The sequence below is a fragment of the Prunus persica genome, chromosome G1 (assembly GCF_000346465.2).
Source record: "Prunus persica cultivar Lovell chromosome G1, Prunus_persica_NCBIv2, whole genome shotgun sequence".
NCBI lineage: Eukaryota > Viridiplantae > Streptophyta > Magnoliopsida > Rosales > Rosaceae > Prunus > Prunus persica.
The window spans coordinates 19,631,491-19,651,196 of record NC_034009.1 but is presented as its reverse complement, the minus strand read 5'-3'; the positions used below and the strand labels follow the sequence as shown (position 1 = coordinate 19,651,196).

Here is a 19,706-nt window from a genome sequence, read left to right as displayed (position 1 = left end):
TTGTGTCGATTGATTGTTTTGTAACTAGTCAATGCCCTTGTTGGAAAATGGTGATCACATGTGTACAAGAACAAGAAGATGGGAAAAATTATGATAGTTCATTATTGTTGATACCCAAAAATTTTATGGTCCACTGCAACAAACGCCCAAGCATGGAAAAGACTCACATGAAATCAACATAGTTTTTCCCTATGCCAAACGATATACCAAGCTCATATGGACACAAGGCATGTGGTTGAAACCAAGCCCATTATTTCTGTTATTCTATATTCGTGTTATAATATAAGTCAACTGGTTATATCAGGTGATGATCTACTTAATAAATAAATTATTTTTGAAGAACGAACATAACTATCGGATATTTTTTTAATCAATAAGGAAGGGAAGAATTGAAAGTTCTTAGGAGCCTCTCAATCATTAACTATTGAATACGTATTGTTGTCTCTGTTGTAAAAGAATAAACATGTGGAGCCCACTAACTATTCATTACTATTCATTTGGAGACTTTTGGTAGAGTTTGTCTGTCACGGGTGAATAGTGAATAGTGATGAATAGTGATTATTTCAGCCTATAAATAAGAAGAGAAACGGAAAGAGAAGAGAAGAAAAAAGAAGAGGAAAGAAAACAAAGAAAAAGGAAACGGAGAGAAGAAAAGGAAAGAATGAAAGAGAGAAGAAAAGGAAAGGAGGAAAGAGAGAAGAAAAGGAAAGAAGGAAAGAGAAGAGGAAAGGGAAAGGAGGAAAGAAAAGAGGAAAGAGAGTCAAGCAGAGAAGAGGAAGAGAAGGAAGAAATAGGGTGAGTGAGCAGAGAGAAAATTCAGTGAGCCTTACATATTGTAAACTCTAAAGTTGTAGCCCTATTATTTTACATAGTGGAAAAGTTACTACTGCTGCTCTCCGGGGATGTAGGCATAGCCGAACCTCGTTAAATACTGTGTCTCATCTACTTTACGTGCAGCTCAATATTCGCACATATTCCAGGTTATTTTATAACACGTTATCAGCACGAGAAGCTCTCAGGTATAATTTTTGTGCTGCACTATTATTTATACTACTAACCATTATGTTGATGTAAAGAAGAAAAGCCAACGCATCTAGCTTTCCACTAATATATCAGTATAATATATATATATATATATATTATATATGAAAAGTTGATGGTAATATAATATACTATATTTATCTGCTTTTCTATTACTAACCATTAACAAAAATGGACCCTTGGTAATACTAAACATATTATCAGTGGGAGACCGTTACTAATACTAACACTTTCCTTATCTTGTTCAGTGGTGGTTTTTATTCCCACATTTATTTTATTTACTGTATGGTGTAGGTTTATTACCCATACAACAGTATTTATTTAAAAGGGTGGTGCGGGTTTATCGCCCACGCCTTTGCTTTTATTTAAATGTATGGAGCAGAATTAGTGCCCATACAAGCACGTTTACTTTATCGCAAATTTACTTTTACTTAAAGTATTATTTATGGTATGGTGTAGGTTTATTACCCATACGGCAATATTTATTTAAAGGGTGGTGCGGGTTTATCGTCCACGCCTTTGCTTTTATTTAAATGTATGGAGCAGAATTAGTACCCATACAAGCACGTTTACTTTACCGCACATTTAATTTTATTTAAGGTATGGTGCGGGATTAACGTCCATACAGCAAGCTATTTAATTTATTTAAGGTATGGTGCGGGATTAACGTCCATACAGCAAGCGATTTAATTTATGAATTTATTTTACCGCACATTTACATTTATTTAAAGTGTGGTGCGGGTTTATCGTCCATACCAGTAATTTATTTATCAGCAATTTATTTTATGGATTAATTGTGCTGTATGATGAGTTTTTTTACAGTATGCAGATCAGGACCAGAAGTTCCTTGATCCTCATCATACAATTACATCAGGACTTGAAGATCCTTGATGATGATATTAATATGAGAGCTGGCAGTCTCTCCGGTACTGTATTTGTAAACATGTGATCGAAATTAAGGGTCCTTGATCCCTGACATGTAAATAAGGACCTAGAGTTCCTTAATGATGTAACAGTACCGTATTGGTTCATAGTGCCGTACACATTGATGATAACTGTACTGGCAGATGAATAGATACGTATTCATGACTTGATGAATAGTACTATTCACATGAATAGTGACGTATGCATAAATATGAACCATTTTGGGTAAACCGTCACTATATACAAAAGGAAACCTGCAGTTTCATGGTGCCGTACACATTGATGATAACTGTATTGGCAGATGAATAGATACGTATTCATGACTTGATGAATAGTACTATTCACATGAATAGTGACGTATGCATAAATATTAACCATTTTGGGTAAAACGTCACTATATACAAAAGGGAACCTGTAACTCATGGATGAGCAATTAAATGAGATGCCAGAAGTTCCTCAAAATATGGACAATTATGTAAGGGCTTGAAGTCCCGAAATAAGTACAGAAAATTGTAAAAATGTCCATACCATGAGAATATGTGGCTTTGGCCTGAAGTTCAAAATTTAACAGTGTTGAGAACCTGAAGTTCCAACAATTAAATGGACAACCCTTGAGGTATTATTGCAAATTGTGGTATGCCACATATTTCTTTGGCATAAGAAGATGATGAATTTAAAGTTCGATTTTGTTATAATCGACACCTCAAGGAAGAAATATATTTTGTGAATTCCGGTTGTTAAGAATACACCGCGAAATGGATAATATCAATATAAACCTCAAATAATGAATTGAGGCTCCCCACATATTTTGTTATATCTGGGCCGGAAGCCCATGGATCCAAATATATGAGAGATCCTAAACTTGAAGTTGTGGGTATATAGTAGTTAATGCTCTTCACTACTATATTGCGATATTATCATGGCTTTTACTCAATTCACATTTCAGGTCCATTTGAAAAGGGCAAATAAATTCTGAGTTTGTGCCAGGCCAAAAGTTCCGGGCTACCATGCAATTTGGGAGAGACAATGTGGTTATTTGAACCTATAAGGCACAAGGTTCCAAACCGTCATTTTGAAAAGACGTAAAAACCACAGGTGCAAGTTTAAGAATGTGCGCAATTATTATTACAGGAACATACAACAGATAGATTTTTTCCACCTGCAATTAAGGTGCAGGCCCTGTAAAATCTATAAAATTACATTATGTTCTGGAAGCCTCTGAAGGAAGAGTACGGCGCCTCTTAAGCTTGGCCATGAGCTTCTCGTGGTCTCCCAAAATTCTTTCATTGGAGACCTGCAACATGTCTAGCCTTCTCAGTGTATCAACGGAGTACGAACTCACCAGTTTCAACAAGGAATTATTCTCTCCTTTAAGTTTCTCAACCTCCTGTTGAGACTCATGAAGCATTCTTTGAAGAGACGAATTTTCAGTTGTCAGCTTCTCAACCTCGTTTGCTCTAGCACGCAAACGATCAGCCATGTTAGAAACAGAAGCAGCACTCTGAATGCTAAAAGCCATTGAGTCATCAATAGCCTCTTCCTCAGACCTCCCTATTAACAGCATTTCATCCATCGGAGTAATGAAATTCCTAGCTACTATGACAGCAGTAGCATCATTCATCATCACAGAATCATTAACTGTGAGATGACGATTTTGGGATACAAAGGATGGACGCCAAACTTGGGCATCATTGGTAGTTGTGGGAGCATCATTTAAATTGAAATAATTTGGGCAGGAAGAAGAGGAAGCCATTTTTAAGAAGGTTTCGAAGAAAGTCTTAGGAAAACTAAAGTTTCAGAAAATGAAGAAATTTGAGTTGAAACGCAGTTGCTCCAATCAAGTTTTGCAAAGGCCATATCTATAGGAGGAAATATGGCTACAGTTTCCAGGATCCCAATATTATCTCAGATCCCTATATTATCTTTTTCTTTCCCAGAGTCCAAAACTTCACGTGGCCTCTGATAATGCATGTCGGCACTTTCGGCGTTTTCAAGTATTATTTTTGTCAAAAGCCGATCTTGCTTTACGGATTTCACGGAGCTACTTTTTCAAAAGCATCCCGAGAATCTCGCAATTTTCCTATGGTTAATTTGAAATTCACCGATTCTACCTATTCATTGTATTTGTGTATAAATGTGTTACTAACGAAATTTTCTTTGCAGAAGACATCCAGTTTTCTCCATACCTAGTGATGCGATATCTACTTATTTTTCTTATCAGTGAGCATTCAATATGCCCGAGAAGCAAGACTATCTCTGATCATCCATTCAGGAAGCGAGACTATCCCTGATCACGTTTCCGCCACATCCGGGAACTGTGAAGACGACCTTATGCTCTAATCTCCTGAGGTCCTTCTAGACTAGGAGAACTGAGAGCTTGTTGTTTGCTCCCACCAGCTTCCTTCCTTGATTGCTTACCTTACCTTGCAATCAATATCACAATCTTTTTGCATTTTTTCTCTTTTTATAACTCTCTTCATAAGAGATTTTATTTCTTTAGAATGAACATCTGAAGAATGAATCTATGCAGTGATCCTAACTCTGAGAGTTATTTGTTTTTGACAGAGAAAAGAATTGTGATTTTTGCTCTTGCAGGATATAACAAGATCATCAAGCGATACTTTATATTTACTGGGCCGATATGAGCTTGAATGATACTTGAGAAAAGTTTCTCCCACCTAAGGATGTAAGCAATACTTGTGTTATTTTATGCTTATATACCTATTTGATATTTTATCTTGAAAGGTAACCAAATGGGGAGATAAGTCCGTTCCAAAAGAATGGCTTGTATGTATCCATGAATTATTAACGCAAATTTTACAGATTGCAAGTTGGATACATTGATAATACACTGCACAGATTAAAGTCCCATAAGAACAGAATATGGGTATAGCAGTGATCAATATGGGTGCACGCCTGTTGCGTAGCAAATGATATGGATTGAAGTCCCGAAAGGACAATCCTTTGACATGTCAATATTGATATTATGCACGCCTAATGCGTAGCAAATTATATGGGTTAAAGTCCCATAATATGGGTTAAAGTCCCATAAATTAATTGACATGTATGTATTAATCTGTGGCATGCCTGCAGCATGATAGATATATGGGTTCTAAATGTTCCAACTCCCTAAATGGAGATTATCCACGCCCTACTATAAAATAACGCTCCATTGGAGGTTATAATCCACATTCTCACATAATAAAAGCCCTCTGAAGTGGCTTGGGTACCCAAAAGCAAAAAAATGCTTATAATTGATGTATGCTCATGCAAATGAGAATGGTGAGATCATAAATTGATGAATGACAATTTTTGATTTTGGAGTAGCTACTCAAATCATCAATGGGCTGTGTTGATTGGAACCACGTTCAATTATTAAATGTCGACAATATTATTGGCCAAAATGGAACGAGGTAATTCCATTATAAATGAGAATGAATGTGAAAGAACAAACCCACAGTACGAACCCCAAATTTGTCAATACTGAAAGTTATACTTGGGTGTTCGGAATAAAAGGGAATATACCTACTTTGTATGACACAATGTTTCTGGCAGAAACAAGGAATGTTGGGTTTTCTCCATATTTACAGATTCAATTGTGCCCCCCTTATTACACAATTACGGAGACCAACATATTATCTTTAAGGGTTATTAAATGCACGGAGCATATCGCCAGAAGCGATTTCCTAAAGATGTATAAATAGCTGGGTTAAAGCTATATAATGTGTCATAAAGTTTAATCCCTTTTAAACAAAATCCGTTGAGAGGATTGACATTGCATAAAGCAAGTCCCTAAAGGACATGTGCTTGAAGCACAAAATTTGTACTCAATATTAATATGCATAAATTACCTCAGTGAGTACATTGATGTGATTGCAACACATTAAAGATTCTGCAGAATTCAAGAAATATTTGTCTCGACTTAAGGATCGAACATTATACCAACAAGATTATTGCTTATACTAAGAAAGTATTGAAGCATTTTTATGAGGATTATCCGTTGGACACTTTAATGATTTTCCGGAAGTATATTGGACCAGACATCATATTTTCCAGATAAGGCTCAACTCCATCACCATCATTTTGGGATGATGTGAGGTATATTTGATGCTATCTCCGCATAACACCATGTATGGGCATATTCTTTCATATGATCTTACAAATAGCCCAGGTTTTGTTGGAAACGCGGACTCTGAAAATTTTTATGATTTCCATAGAGATAGCTTACTGGAAATATATTTACTATATGAATTGTTGGTGGCTACATCATTCACTCACTCAGAAAGATTCTCAATCCAAAAGATAGTCATGAAGACATCAGGGGGAGATATTAATCAGGGGGAGCATCCAGAAGTATGCTATACAGATTGTTGTACTCTTCTTTCCATCAGTTCTCTACCTTACTAGGTTTTCTCCAAGCAAGTCTTTAATGATACAACCGACATATCATTAGTGGTCTCCAAGGGGGAGTGTTGTAAAAGAATAAACATGTGGAGCCCACTAACTATTCATTACTATTCATTTGGAGACTTTTGGTAGAGTTTGTCTGTCACGGGTGAATAGTGAATAGTGATGAATAGTGATTATTTCAGCCTATAAATAAGAAGAGAAACGGAAAGAGAAGAGAAGAAAAAAGAAGAGGAAAGAAAACAAAGAAAAAGGAAACGGAGAGAAGAAAAGGAAAGAAGGAAAGAGAGAAGAAAAGGAAAGGAGGAAAGAGAGAAGAAAAGGAAAGAAGGAAAGAGAAGAGGAAAGGGAAAGGAGGAAAGAAAAGAGGAAAGAGAGTCAAGCAGAGAAGAGGAAGAGAAGGAAGAAATAGGGTGAGTGAGCAGAGAGAAAATTCAGTGAGCCTTACATATTGTAAACTCTAAAGTTGTAGCCCTATTATTTTACATAGTGGAAAAGTTACTACTGCTGCTCTCCGGGAATGTAGGCATAGCCGAACCTCGTTAAATACTGTGTCTCATCTACTTTACGTGCAGCTCAATATTCGCACATATTCCAGGTTATTTTATAACAGTCTCACATTTATTAAATACATTATTGATCAAATCATATGTCAGGATAAAACCTAGCTAAGTCTCATTTGGTGAGAAATAATATATATATATATATATATGTAAAAAAAAATTCTCCAATTGACAAAGTTGACCTTTGAGATTAGATTGCATATACTTCATTTAGGTTAATTTTGTTATTTGCATAAGTTTTTTTTTTATAAATGAAATCATCAATTTTTATACAAACAATCAATAAAAATGGATTTTGTGAAAACAAACTGAAACAAGACTGTATTTTTCTTCTTCTTTTTTCTTTTTCTTTTTTTATTGGACATTGTCCTCATCTCTTTCCTCTTTTTTCACGCCTCTTTCTACTAAGCTTCCTTGCATTTTCCTGACCTACAATCTTTGTCGTCCAGCAGATCGTGTAGCCAGCAGCCACAGAAAATGACCCCTGGTTTTGGCTGCTTCCAGAAAATTACCCTCTGTTCACACTGATCTTCCACGCTCTCTCTGCCTCTCTCCGCGTCAATGACGTGTTGGCAGGAACGTAGGGACTTTTGCTTCTGTTGACTGAAACGTTCAATAACATATTCATCTGCTGCTCAAGGCCAAACCACTCCCCAGAAAAAAATAATTAATTATGAAATAACTTCTTCTGCTCAAGTCGGATCAGAAGGCCAACTTGTGCCTAATTTGTAGTTGGTCTGATCTGAAGTTCAGGTTCTAAATCCTAGAATACTCAATTTTAAATTAAAACTATAATTAAAGATATAGAAAAATTAGAGAATTGGAAAATACTTTTTTGTGTAGAAAGTAGAGGAAAATATATTGTCAAGCTGTCCACTGCCTAGACAAGATAATGAGAAGATGCAACAAATAGAGGGGGAAAGAAGATGATGTTGCTGCCGTCGGATTGCTGTAGAATAGAAGAGATAAACAAGCTGATGCGATGGGCAACATGTGTATTGGGTTAGTTAGCTTTTAATTTTTCAAATTTGAGGCTGCCCTTATAACATATGTAGATTTTAAAAATTACAAAAAACTTTGGGATGGGCGGGCACCCATCCTGTCCTGTGAACAGATCCGCCACTGATCTGAACCAGTATCAATTAATAGATGCCTGGAAAGCCCATAAAGCCTCCTCTTCATCCTCACCATCTTCCTCGTCAAAACGTTGGAAGTACCAAGTGTTCTTGAGCTTCAGAGGTGAAGACACACGCAAGGGCTTCACAGGCCACCTCCACGCCGCATTATCTGATGCCGGAATCCGCTCCTTTCTTGACGACGACGAGCTAAAAAGAGCGGAATTTATAAAAACCCAACTGGAGCAGGCAATCGACGGGTCCATGATCTCCATAATTGTCTTCTCCAAGAGTTATGCCGATTCCAGTTGGTGTCTTGACGAGCTGGTGAAGATCATGGAGTGTAGAGAAAGATTGGGGCAACAGGTTATTCCATTGTTCTATAATGTTGATGCTTCAGATGTCCGGAAACAAACTGGTAGGTTTGCGCAGGCATTTGAGAAACATGAAACGGGCATCTGTGAAGGTAAACATGAGAAAGAAAAGGTACAGCGGTGGAGAAATGCTCTCACTCAAGCTGCAAATTTGTGTGGGGAAGATCTTAATGCTGACAATGGGTAATTACTAATTTCTTGTTCCTTGGATTATCATCTCCTTACTTGACAACCATATGTTTTCTGTCCTTTTTGTTTTTGTTTTTGTTTCTCCAACTATGTTTTTAACTATGGTTTGGTTTGATTTGATTTTAACTATCCATTCTTTCTTACTTGATAATGTAAGATCCATTTAACATTTGATGTTAATTATATCTTGTATTAAAAAAAGAAAATAATTTGCTCATTCTAAATTATTAAGTTAGGGATTCAATTTAACCTTGTACTTTGTTCCACATCGAATGATTCGTAGTTCTGCTTCTGTGTTTAATTGTCAGGCATGAAGCAAAGTTTATCAAGAAAATTCTTGGGGAGGTTAATAAGCAGTTGTACAGCAAATACCAATTAGACATCGAACACCTTGTTGGAATTACTTCTCGGCTGAACGATGTTGTTCGCATGATTGATATTGAAAATTCAGGTTCTAAGGATGTTGTTCGCATGATTGGTATTTGGGGGATGGGCGGCATTGGGAAAACAACGCTTGCCAAAGCCATTTATAACAAATTTGAAGGTAGCTTTGAAGGTAGGAGTTTCCTTGCAAACGTGAGGGAAGTAATTGCAAACCAACCCATTACTGGTCTGGTTGGGTTGCAAGAAAAACTTCTAAATGATATCTTGAAAAGCAAGGATCCCATAAAGGTTGATTCTGTTGATGTAGGGATCACTGTGATACAAGAAAGACTTCACTGTAAAAGAGCACTGGTCATAATTGACGATGTAGATGAAGTACAGAAGCTAAAAGCAATAGCTAGAAAACGTGATTGGTTTGGTCCTGGAAGTAGAATTATTATAACAACAAGAGATAAACATTTGCTAGAGCAAATTGGAGTGGATGGCACATATATGGTTGAAGAAATGGATGAAAAAGAAGCTCTAGAGCTCTTTGGTTGGCATGCCTTTGAAAGTGGTTACCCTAATCAAGAATATCTTGACCTCTCAAAACGTGTAATTCGTTACTGTCGAGGCTTGCCACTAGCACTTGAAGTTGTAGGGTCTTTTCTGATTAAAAGATCCACAGTGGAGTGGGAAAATCATTTGGAGAAATTGGAAAGAAGTTCTGATGGAGATATTCAAAAAATACTCAGAATAAGCTTTGACGGGCTACCTGATGATACAATGAGAAAGATATTCCTTGATATATCTTGTTTCTTTATTGGAAAGGATAAGGACTATGTAACAAAAATATTAGATGGATGTGGCTTTTTTGCAACGATAGGAGTCAGTGTCCTCATTGAACGGTGCCTTGTAATTGCCAGTGAGCAAAACAAGCTGATGATGCATGATTTGCTTCGAGACATGGGAAGAGAGATCGTTCGTGAAAAATCCACCGGTCGTCCTGAAAATTTTAGTAGATTGTGGAAACGTGAAGACCTAACGGATGTATTGAGTGATGAATCTGTAAGTACTTTCCTAGTAAAGTTTTAGAAATGCATCATGCAAGAGAAGCATATGTACCCTGTGTCTATAATAAATTAAAATGTCTATTTCCATTTCTTTCTTTATTTTTGTTTAGTACAAGCGATAGTCTAAACCAAAGAGGAGGTTCTCACACATCCACACTACCAAGGTGCCATATGAATTTGAACCTAAGACCTTAATCTGCAAGTTTAGACCATTTTTCACTTCGCTAGACCCGTTGCCATTTCTTATATTATATCCATTAAGATCAAAGCTCAATTAGGCATAACCAAAAAAAAAATGTGCTTTGATTGCAAACACAAACTATAGGGCGTAACATGGTTCAATACTATTAGGAATTATACCTTTTGGTTAATACATACACGGATTTTCATGTTTGTAAATCATTTTTCTAAATCTTTTGTTAACAGGGAACTGAAGAAATTGAAGGAGTTGCTCTAGATTTGCAACGAAATTTTCGTTGGAACAGATTCAGTGCACAAGCATTTACCAACATGAAAAAACTGAGGTTACTCCACCTCAGCGGAGTAGAGCTCACTGGAGAGTACAAAGATTTTCCCAAAAAGTTAATATGGTTGTCCTGGCATGGATTCCCTTTAAGGTCGATACCAGATGACTTTCCTATGCAACCAAAACTTGTTGCTTTAGACCTGCAGTATAGCGAACTCGAAATAGTTTGGAAGGATTGCGAGGTATAATAAACTCAAAATCTTTCCTTCTGGTTCTATACATATATTATACTTCACCTTCTCTTCATTTTGGTTTAATTTCTGTATCAAAGACCTTCCTTTTTAATTTCCCTTCTAATTTTGTTTTTGTGTAACAGTTGCATCAGAATTTGAAAGTCCTTAATCTCAGTCATTCCTATCAGCTAACAAAATCACCAGACTTTTCAAAACTCCCAAATCTCGAGGAATTGATATTGCAATCCTGTTGGCGTTTGTCTGAGGTTCACTCATCCATCGGGAATCTAGGAAGACTTTCTTTGGTAAATCTTGAAGGCTGCGAAATGCTAAGGGATCTCCCACTGAATTTCTATAAATCCAAGTCTATTGAAACTCTTATACTTGATGGTTGTTGGAGATTTGAAAACTTGGCTGATGGCTTAGGGGACATGGTATCATTGAAGAAACTGAAAGTTTTATCTTTACGTTATGTGAAAAGATCGCCATCAACAAATCTTTTGCCTCCATTGCAAAGATTAAGCTTTTTAAGAGAATTAGCTCTTGCAGATTGCAGTTTAACTGATGATGCATTCCCCAAGGATCTCGGTAGCCTAATTTCCTTAGAAAATTTAAATCTTGCAAGCAATGACTTTTTCAGCCTACCAAGCCTCAGTCGTCTTTCACGGCTTCAAGATTTGTCTTTAGATAATTGCAAATATCTTCGTGCAATCCCAGATTTACCAACAAATTTGAAAGTCTTACAAGCACATGGCTGCTTTTCATTGAAAAAAATGCCAGATTTTTCAGAAATGTCAAATATAAGAGAATTGTATCTACGTAATTCGGGCAAAATCGCTGAGATTCTAGGCTTGGATAAGTCATTAAACTCCATGACAAGGATTCATATGGAAGGCTGCACCAATCTGACTGCCGATTTTAGGAACAACATCCTACAGGTCTCTCTCTCTCTCTCTCTCTCACACACACACACACACACAATCTGACTGCCCATGTAATGATATATGCATGCATGTATAAGAACGTATTGCTTCTGGTGTGCAGAGATGGACTTCTTGCGGATTTGGTGGAATTTTTCTCGGAGGAAATGACATTCCTGATTGGTTCCACTGTGTCAATGACGATGATAATGTGTATTTCACTGTGCCTCAAAGTGTTGGTCGTAATTTGAAAGGGTTAACTTTGTCCTTCGGTTTCTCTTCCTCTTCATATTGGGTCCCTTGTCGTTTTCGCATTAGCATTAAAAACGTCACCGGGGGTACTGAGCTTGATGCCAGGATCATACCCGACTATGACAATAATAAAGGTACTGGTTATTATCTTTGGCAGGGACAGTTATCAAATGACGAGCTCAAATTGCAAGACGGTGATAAAGTCTGGATTGAAATAATAGTGGACAAATGGGTGAAGGTGAAGAAAATAGGTGTTAGTCTGGTATGGGACAAATTTATGAACGAAAATATGATTGATTACCATCTTTGTGCGTATGAACGACGCCCATCTCAAAATCTGGTCAATGATGATGACATCATTCATGTCGAATGCGATAATCACATAACAAAATCTGGTGACTTTTCAAAATTCCCTAATCTCGAAAAGTTGATATTGAAAAGTTGTGTCAACTTGTCCAAGGTTCACTCTGATAGAATTCATAGATTTTGGATGTGTTTGGGAGAGAAATGAGAGAACATTGCTCTCTGTGAAAGAACAGAAAAATTGAATGAATGAAGTCAGCTGTATTTCATTACATGCCAAAAAGAGATATATCCGTTGAGGAGAGAGAAGAGAGATTCTTCTCTAACTGCCTCAATACAAAACTCAATCCTAGCCATTGAACTATCATCCTATAAGATGATTACACTTGTCTCAATCTAAACCCTCACTTAAAGAGCCACTTGGACTCTAATCCAAGGGTCCTTATTACAAGCAGCAGAAAACTAAAGTTTTTTTTTTTTTTTTTTTTTAAAACAAAAAATCTAAACAACAGAAACATTTAAATGAAATGGAATTAGGCGGCAAAGGGGATTTTTGGCTCAGCTCAAAGGGTTACACATCAACACTCCCTTCTAACCCTTTGACTGATTTAACTCCAAGCAAATCTCTGAGGTACACAAAACGTTCCTTGGATAAAGCCTTGGTTAGGATGTCTGCAATTTGATCTTCAGATTTGCAGTAGATTAGCTCAATTTCCTTTGCTTGGATAGCTTCTCGGATGAAATGAAATTTCCTGCTTATGTGCCTGGATTTCTGATGAAAGACAGGATTCTTTGCCATTGCTATGGCAGATGTGTTGTCACACAGAATTGGTGTGCCTTCCACTTGCTCCTCTCCAAAATCTTCAAGTATAAACCTTAGCCATTTAGCTTGTGATGTTGCTTCAGCAGCACTCACATATTCTGCTTCAGCAGTAGACAAAGCTACTGTATTTTGTTTGATTGAGGCCCAAGAAAACATGCCAGATCCCAGAGTGAACACATATCCTGATGTACTTCTTCTGTCATCTTCACTGCCTGCCCAGTCACTGTCACAGTAGCCAATTAAGGTAGCTGCCTTGCCCTTTTTATACTCAACTCCATATTCAAGTGTACCTTGAACATACCTCAACACTCTTTTGGCTGTTCCCATGTGCTTTCTAGTAGGATTATGCATAAATCTAGCAAGCAGACTTGAGGCAAACATGATGTCTGGTCTTGTAGCTGTCAGATACAGCAGGCTGCCTACAATCTGTCTATATTCACTCTCATCTGCCATCTCACTTCCATCTTCTTTGCACAGCCTTTCATTTGCTACCAAGGGGGTTGCCACTGATTTACAGCCTTTTAAACCAAATTTCTCAACCACTTTCATTGCATACTTCTTCTGATGGAGAAATATGTATTTCTCAGTCTGCACAACTCCCATGCCAAGAAAATGATAGAGTAGCCCGAGATCAGTCATCTCATAATGCTTCATCATGTCATTTTTGAACTCTTCAAGCATTTTTACACAACTTCCAGTATAAACAATATCATCCACATAGAGAGAAACAATGAGAATACCTGAGCCTTCATCAGTTTTAATGTAAAGTGTAGCTTCACTTGGACTTTTCTTAAATCCTGCCTTGTTGAAGTAGGAATCTATCTCATCATACCATGCCCTTGGGGCTTGTTTTAATCCATACAAGGCCTTGTTCAGCTTATACACTTTGATTTCTTCATTCTTTTTCTCAAAACCCTGTGGCTGCTCCACATATACTTCTTCTTTTAGAACTCCATTCAGAAATGCAGACTTGACATCCAGTTGGTATAAATGCCATTCCTTCTGTGCAGCCAGAGCTATCAAAGTCCTAATGGTATCTAGCCTTGCCACTGGGGCAAACGTCTCATTGTAATCGATTCCAGGTTTTTGTGAGTAGCCTTTAGCTACTAACCGAGCCTTATTCTTCTGCACAGTGCCATCTAGATTAAGCTTGGTCTTATAGACCCATTTGACACCAATAACAGGTTTGTTAAAAGGCCTTTCCACAAGCTGCCAAGTGTTATTCTTCTCAATCATTTCTAACTCAGCCTCCATTGCCCTTCTCCATGACTCATCTAGATCAGCTTCTTCAAAATTCTCAGGCTCCATAATGCACATATTACACTGAGCCATAATGTCATTAATGCTCTTCCATTTCTTTGGTGTATGATCAATAGCTTGAGAACTTCCTTCAATGCTCTCATCCTGCAGGGTAGATCTCCATCTGCTTGTGTTTGTGTCTCCAAGCTTTGACTTGGTTCTTCTGGAGCTATGACTTCTTCATGTATTTGCAGTGGTGCATTCAAGTCTGGATTTAGAGCATAGTCTTGATTTCCAGTAGGCACAAGCACAGTGATTTCTCCTTCTCTAGCATTCTCCCATTTCCATAAGCTTTCTTCATCAAATTTCACATCCCTTGACAGAATAATCTTCCTATTTCTTGGATCAAAGAGTCTATATCCCTTTTCACAAAGACCATAGCCTACAAAAATACACTTGTGACTGTTTTCTTCAAGCTTATGCCTTAATGCAGAAGGAATAAGCACATGACAAGGAGATCCAAATATTTTCAGATGTGCAACTCCTGGTTTTCTGCCAGTGAAGGCCTCAAATGGTGTTACCTTACTGAGAGCCTTGGTAGGACATCTATTCAACAAATAGACTGCAGTATTGACAGCCTCTGCCCAAAACTCATAAGGGATACCTTTCTCATGCAGCATTGACTTAGCCATTTCAACCACTGTTCTATTCTTCCTCTCAGCTACTCCATTCTGCTGAGGGGAGTAAGCCACTGTTAATTGCCTTTGAATGCCAGATTCTTCACAGAAACTGTTAAACTCTCCTGACAAGAATTCTCCACCCCTATCACTTCTCAAACTCTTTATCTTGAACCCACTTTGCAGCTCAGTCATAGCTTTGAATTTCATGAAACACTCCAATGCACTTGATTTGTTTCTAATGAAATACACCCAAGACATCCTAGTGTGATCATCTGTAAATAGGAGAAAATATCTGTTTCCAGAGAGGGATTCTGTTTTCATTGGTCCACAGATGTCTGTGTGAACCAATTCCAAAGGATTAGAGGCTCTCCAAGTTGATTCCAAAGGGAAAGAATCCCTATGCTGCTTTCCTTGCATACATCCATCACACACCACTGACATTTGCTCCAAGTGGGGTAGTCCATGAACCATCCCTTGATTCTCAAGCAGCTTCATACTTCTTTCATTTAAGTGCCCAAGTCTCTTATGCCATGTCTGCAAGCAATGTGTAACACTTGCTTTTAGAACCAACTCACTGGCAGGCATCATTGTCAATGGAAAGCATCTGTTGTTTGTCATTTGCACCTCCACAATCAGATTTTCCATTGACTGATCATCATAAATTCTCACCATATTCTCTCCAAACACAAGATGGTAGCCATGTGCCATCATTTGCCCAACACTGAGCAAATTTTCTTCAAGACCAGGTACAAGCATTACTTCATGAATGTGCTTCTTACCAAACTTGGTTTTTATCACCAAAGTTCCTTTTCCAGTAACTGAAACTACTTCTCCAGTCCCCATCTTCACCTTAGAAGTCAAATCCCTTTGAACATTTACTAAAAGTCCCTCATCTCCTGTCATGTGATTACTACACCCAATGTCTATGTACCAAGAGTGATTAACCTTTACATCTGTTGCAGCATTACAGACATAGAATAGTGTACCAGGTTCTTCCATCTCATTTGCATAATTCACCCTATGTGCATTCCTATTTCCATTGCAATCTCGGACCATATGTCCAAATTTTCCACATCCATGACATTTAGGCTTGCCTTCATACCAGCACTTGCCATAATGTAACTTGTCACAATGCTTACAAGCTGCTATGTTACCATCATTAGGCTTCCAAAGTTTTTGAAAGCTTTGATTTCCAGGAGCACTTTTCTGAAAACTCTGATTTTCAGAAAGACTCTCATTCTTAGGCTTCTTTTCATCTACATTCAGACTAGCAAAAGCTCTTTCTGAAGAATTCTCAGTGTGCCTATCCAATCTGTGCTCAAAGCTCTTCAAGGAGGCAACCACTTCTTGAACTTCCAGAGTTTCAAGATCCTTTGAGTGCTCTATCACAGAGCATATAGAATCATAGGACTTAGGCAGACTAAACAATAGCTTCTGCACAATTCTCTCCCTAGATAACTCCTCACCATAACTCTTCATTTGATTCATCATATTAAACAATCTAACCAGATAGACAGATAGAGATTCACTATCCTTCATGCGAGCATATTCAAATTCCCTACGCAACCCTTGCAATTTAACATTTCGTACCTGTTTATCTCCTCTGAATTCCAGTTTCAATATATCCCAAGCTCCCTTCGAGGTCTCCTCATTCACAATCCTTGGAAATAGCTGATCTGAAACTGCACTTTGGATTAATCCAAGTGCACGAGCATCCTTCATCAGAATCTGAGCCACCATGGACTTCTCAGTTTCTGCAGCCTCTTCTTTTTCTTTCTTCATGCCTGAGTCATCTAGCCCATTCTCGACCAGATCCCACAAACCGTGCGATTTCAAAATAGTTTTCATTCGAATACTCCAGAATTCGTAGTTTTCTCCATTAAAAACTGGTGTTCGAAGCTCAGCTGCTCCAGATCCTGCCATATGAGACATCTTGATGCAAGAATTCGCTACTTCGATCTCCAAATCAGCTCAACGATAGCTCAGATCGAGCTCGATTTTCTGTTCACAGATCACGCCCAGCTCAATCAATCGAACCTGGCTCTGAGGCCATGATAGAATTCATAGATTTTGGATGTGTTTGGGAGAGAAATGAGAGAACGTTGCTCTCTGTGAAAGAACAGAAAAATTGAATGAATGAAGTCAGCTGTATTTCATTACATGCCAAAAAGAGATATATCCGTTGAGGAGAGAGAAGAGAGATTCTTCTCTAACTGCCTCAATACAAAACTCAATCCTAGCCATTGAACTATCATCCTATAAGATGATTACACTTGTCTCAATCTAAACCCTCACTTAAAGAGCCACTTGGACTCTAATCCAAGGGTCCTTATTACAAGCAGCAGAAAACTAAAGTTTTTTTTTTTTTTTTTTTTTAAAAACAAAAAATCTAAACAACAGAAACATTTAAATGAAATGGAATTAGGCGGCAAAGGGGATTTTTGGCTCAGCTCAAAGGGTTACACATCAACACACTCATCCATCGGGCATCTTGGAAGACTTTCTTTGGTAAATCTTGAAGGCTGCACCTGTCTAGGGGATCTCCCACTGAATTTCTATAAATCCAAGTCTATTGAAACTCTTATACTTGATGGTTGTTGGAGATTTGAAAACTTGGCTGATGGCTTAGGGGACATGGTATCATTGACAATTTTGCAAGCAGATAACACGCGCATCAGACAAATTCCATCTTCCATAGTAAAATTGAAGAACTTGAGAATTTTATCTCTATCTGGTGAGAATTTTGAAATTCCATCTTTTACCCCTTTCCTTACATGGCTTAAACTCTTTAATAGCGTTATGTCTTGCAGGCTGCTACTTGTTAACTGAGGATGGAATCCCTAAGGATCTATGTAGCCTAATTTCCTTAGAACATCTGCTTCTTGGAGACAATCACTTTTGTAGCCTGCCAAGCCTCGCTGGTCTTTCAAAGCTCAAGGTCTTGTGTTTAAATGCATGCAGAAGACTTCGTGCTATCCCAGATTTACCAACCAACTTGTATGTTCTGAAAGCAAATGACTGCCCAGAATTGGAAACAATTCCAGATTTTTCAAAAATGTCGAATATGAGAGAATTGTATCTAAATGATTCGTTCAAACTCACTGAGGTTCCAGGCTTGGATAAGTCATTAAACTCCATGACAAGGATTCATATGGAAGGCTGCACCAATCTGACTGCCGATTTTAGGAACAACATCCTACAGGTCGGTCGGTCGGTCTGTCTGTTTCTCTCTCTCTCTCTCTCTCTCTCTCTCTCTCTCACACACACACAGACACACACAGACACACACACACAATCTGACTGCCCGTGTAATGATATATGCATGCATGTATGAGAATGTATTGCTTCTGGTGTGCAGAGATGGACTTCTTGCGGATTTGGTGGAATTTATTTGAACGGAATTTATGATATTCCTGAGTGGTTCAAAATCGTCAATGATGTGGATGGTATCGTCTTCTTTGAAGTTCCTCAAAAAACCATGGGTCTTGATTTAAAAGGGTTGACTATATGCTTCGTTTACTCTTATTCTGTTTTTGGCCCAAAACTTGAAGATTCTGAAGGTCCTATTGGCGTTATCGTTAGAAATCTTACCAAACAAACTGCTTTGCACACCAAGATAGCATTTGCCTCCTTAAAAACTTACAGTGAACTTGAAGACCATTTCCGTTGGTGGAGACCTGAGGACCATTATCTTTGGCAGAGACAATTGTCAAATGAACCTGAAGACCATTATCTTTGGCAAGGACAATTGTCAAACGATGTGCTCCATTTGGAAGGCGGTGACCACGTATCGATTCTTGTAAAGCCTCATGATGTTGATTTTGTGAGAGTGAAGAAGACAGGGGTTCATTTAGAATGGGACAAAGTCATGAAGGAAAATATGGATAATCCGGATCCTCATTCGTATGATTTGGAAACAAATCAGAATTTTTCAGGGGGAGTTGATGACGCATTTTTCAGGGGCAGTGTTATACATGAACAATTAGCAGTGGAACCATATCTGAATTTTTCTGGGGGAACTGATAATGGGGCAGGACGGAGCCATGACGCACGGCCGGATGATGGAGCAAGACGGAGCCATGACGCATTTGTTCGGACTAATCAATCGAGTGCTGTGGATAAACAATTAGCAGTGGGAGGGGTGTTTGGCGCATCTTAAAAGTTTTTTATTTAAACTTTTCTTCAATTGTTTTTCCCACCCACGTTGACAGGAACTATTTAAGATGAATTTTCCTTTCTTTTTTTTTTAAATAATTATTTTTTTTATATTTTATTTATTTTATACTTGACATAAATCCTGCAAATTGCAAAGGAAAGGACCGCAACCATGAATTGAATTCTACACGTTGCCGGAAGCCAAATTATTTTATTCTTTTCTTTTCTTTTTCTTGTTTTAGCAAAAGAAACTTTACACATTACCTGGAACCAAATTCTGCATTTTCTTTCACTTGCAAAGAAAACGCAAATCCCTTCCACAGTAATATCTGGAACAAAAAGAATGTACATTGGACCAGTCATCACCTTCTTGGGATCGAGGATTTTATTGAGTTTGCACGTAGACACAACCCGGGTGCAACTAGAATCCGATGTCCTTGTAGGAGGTGTAATAACACGTTGTGGGAGACAATTGAAAATGTTGGATTTCATTTAGTAAGGAATGGAATGATTGAGACATATAGCATTTGGAACCTTCATGGGGAACAATTAGACCATGCTTCATCTTCAAATGCCACAAGAATGG

At 37.9% G+C, this 19,706-nt stretch overlaps 2 protein-coding genes across 3 annotated transcripts; both read left to right on the top strand.

Moving 5' to 3' along the window:
• Positions 7,571 to 17,526, top strand: LOC18793549 (TMV resistance protein N). 2 transcript variants are annotated; one of them, XM_020555014.1, is made up of 7 exons: positions 7,571 to 7,937; positions 8,085 to 8,607; positions 8,922 to 10,044; positions 10,476 to 10,757; positions 10,892 to 11,686; positions 11,793 to 12,382; positions 17,444 to 17,526. In XM_020555014.1, the coding sequence occupies exons 1-7, from the start codon at positions 7,862 to 7,864 to the stop codon at positions 17,475 to 17,477; spliced, it is 3,423 nt and encodes a 1,140-aa protein (XP_020410603.1). In that variant the 5' UTR covers positions 7,571 to 7,861; the 3' UTR covers positions 17,478 to 17,526. The 2 variants fall into 2 exon arrangements, with proteins under 2 accessions (XP_020410603.1, XP_020410604.1); XM_020555015.1 differs by having other exon boundaries at positions 8,050 to 8,607.
• On the top strand, positions 17,495 to 19,303 carry LOC18792641. Its single transcript, XM_020555016.1, has 3 exons — positions 17,495 to 17,699; positions 17,776 to 18,167; positions 18,324 to 19,303. The coding sequence occupies exons 1-3, from the start codon at positions 17,600 to 17,602 to the stop codon at positions 19,122 to 19,124; spliced, it is 1,293 nt and encodes a 430-aa protein (XP_020410605.1). The 5' UTR covers positions 17,495 to 17,599; the 3' UTR covers positions 19,125 to 19,303.

What these genes read in the sequence shown, in the direction of transcription:
- LOC18793549 (XM_020555014.1), top strand. Translation starts at nt 7,862, where the DNA reads ATGATGTTGCTGCCGTCGGATTGCTGTAGAATAGAAGAGATAAACAAG. An exon ending in TAGTTTGGAAGGATTGCGAG is followed by an intron (nt 10,758 to 10,891) that starts GTATAATAAACT and finishes TTTGTGTAACAG; the next exon opens with TTGCATCAGAATTTGAAAGT. An exon ending in TGTGTCAACTTGTCCAAGGT is followed by an intron (nt 12,383 to 17,443) that starts TCACTCTGATAG and finishes TCAACACACTCA; the next exon opens with TCCATCGGGCATCTTGGAAG.
- LOC18792641 (XM_020555016.1), top strand. Translation starts at nt 17,600, where the DNA reads ATGGTATCATTGACAATTTTGCAAGCAGATAACACGCGCATCAGACAA. An exon ending in GAGAATTTTATCTCTATCTG is followed by an intron (nt 17,700 to 17,775) that starts GTGAGAATTTTG and finishes TATGTCTTGCAG; the next exon opens with GCTGCTACTTGTTAACTGAG. An exon ending in TTAGGAACAACATCCTACAG is followed by an intron (nt 18,168 to 18,323) that starts GTCGGTCGGTCG and finishes TCTGGTGTGCAG; the next exon opens with AGATGGACTTCTTGCGGATT.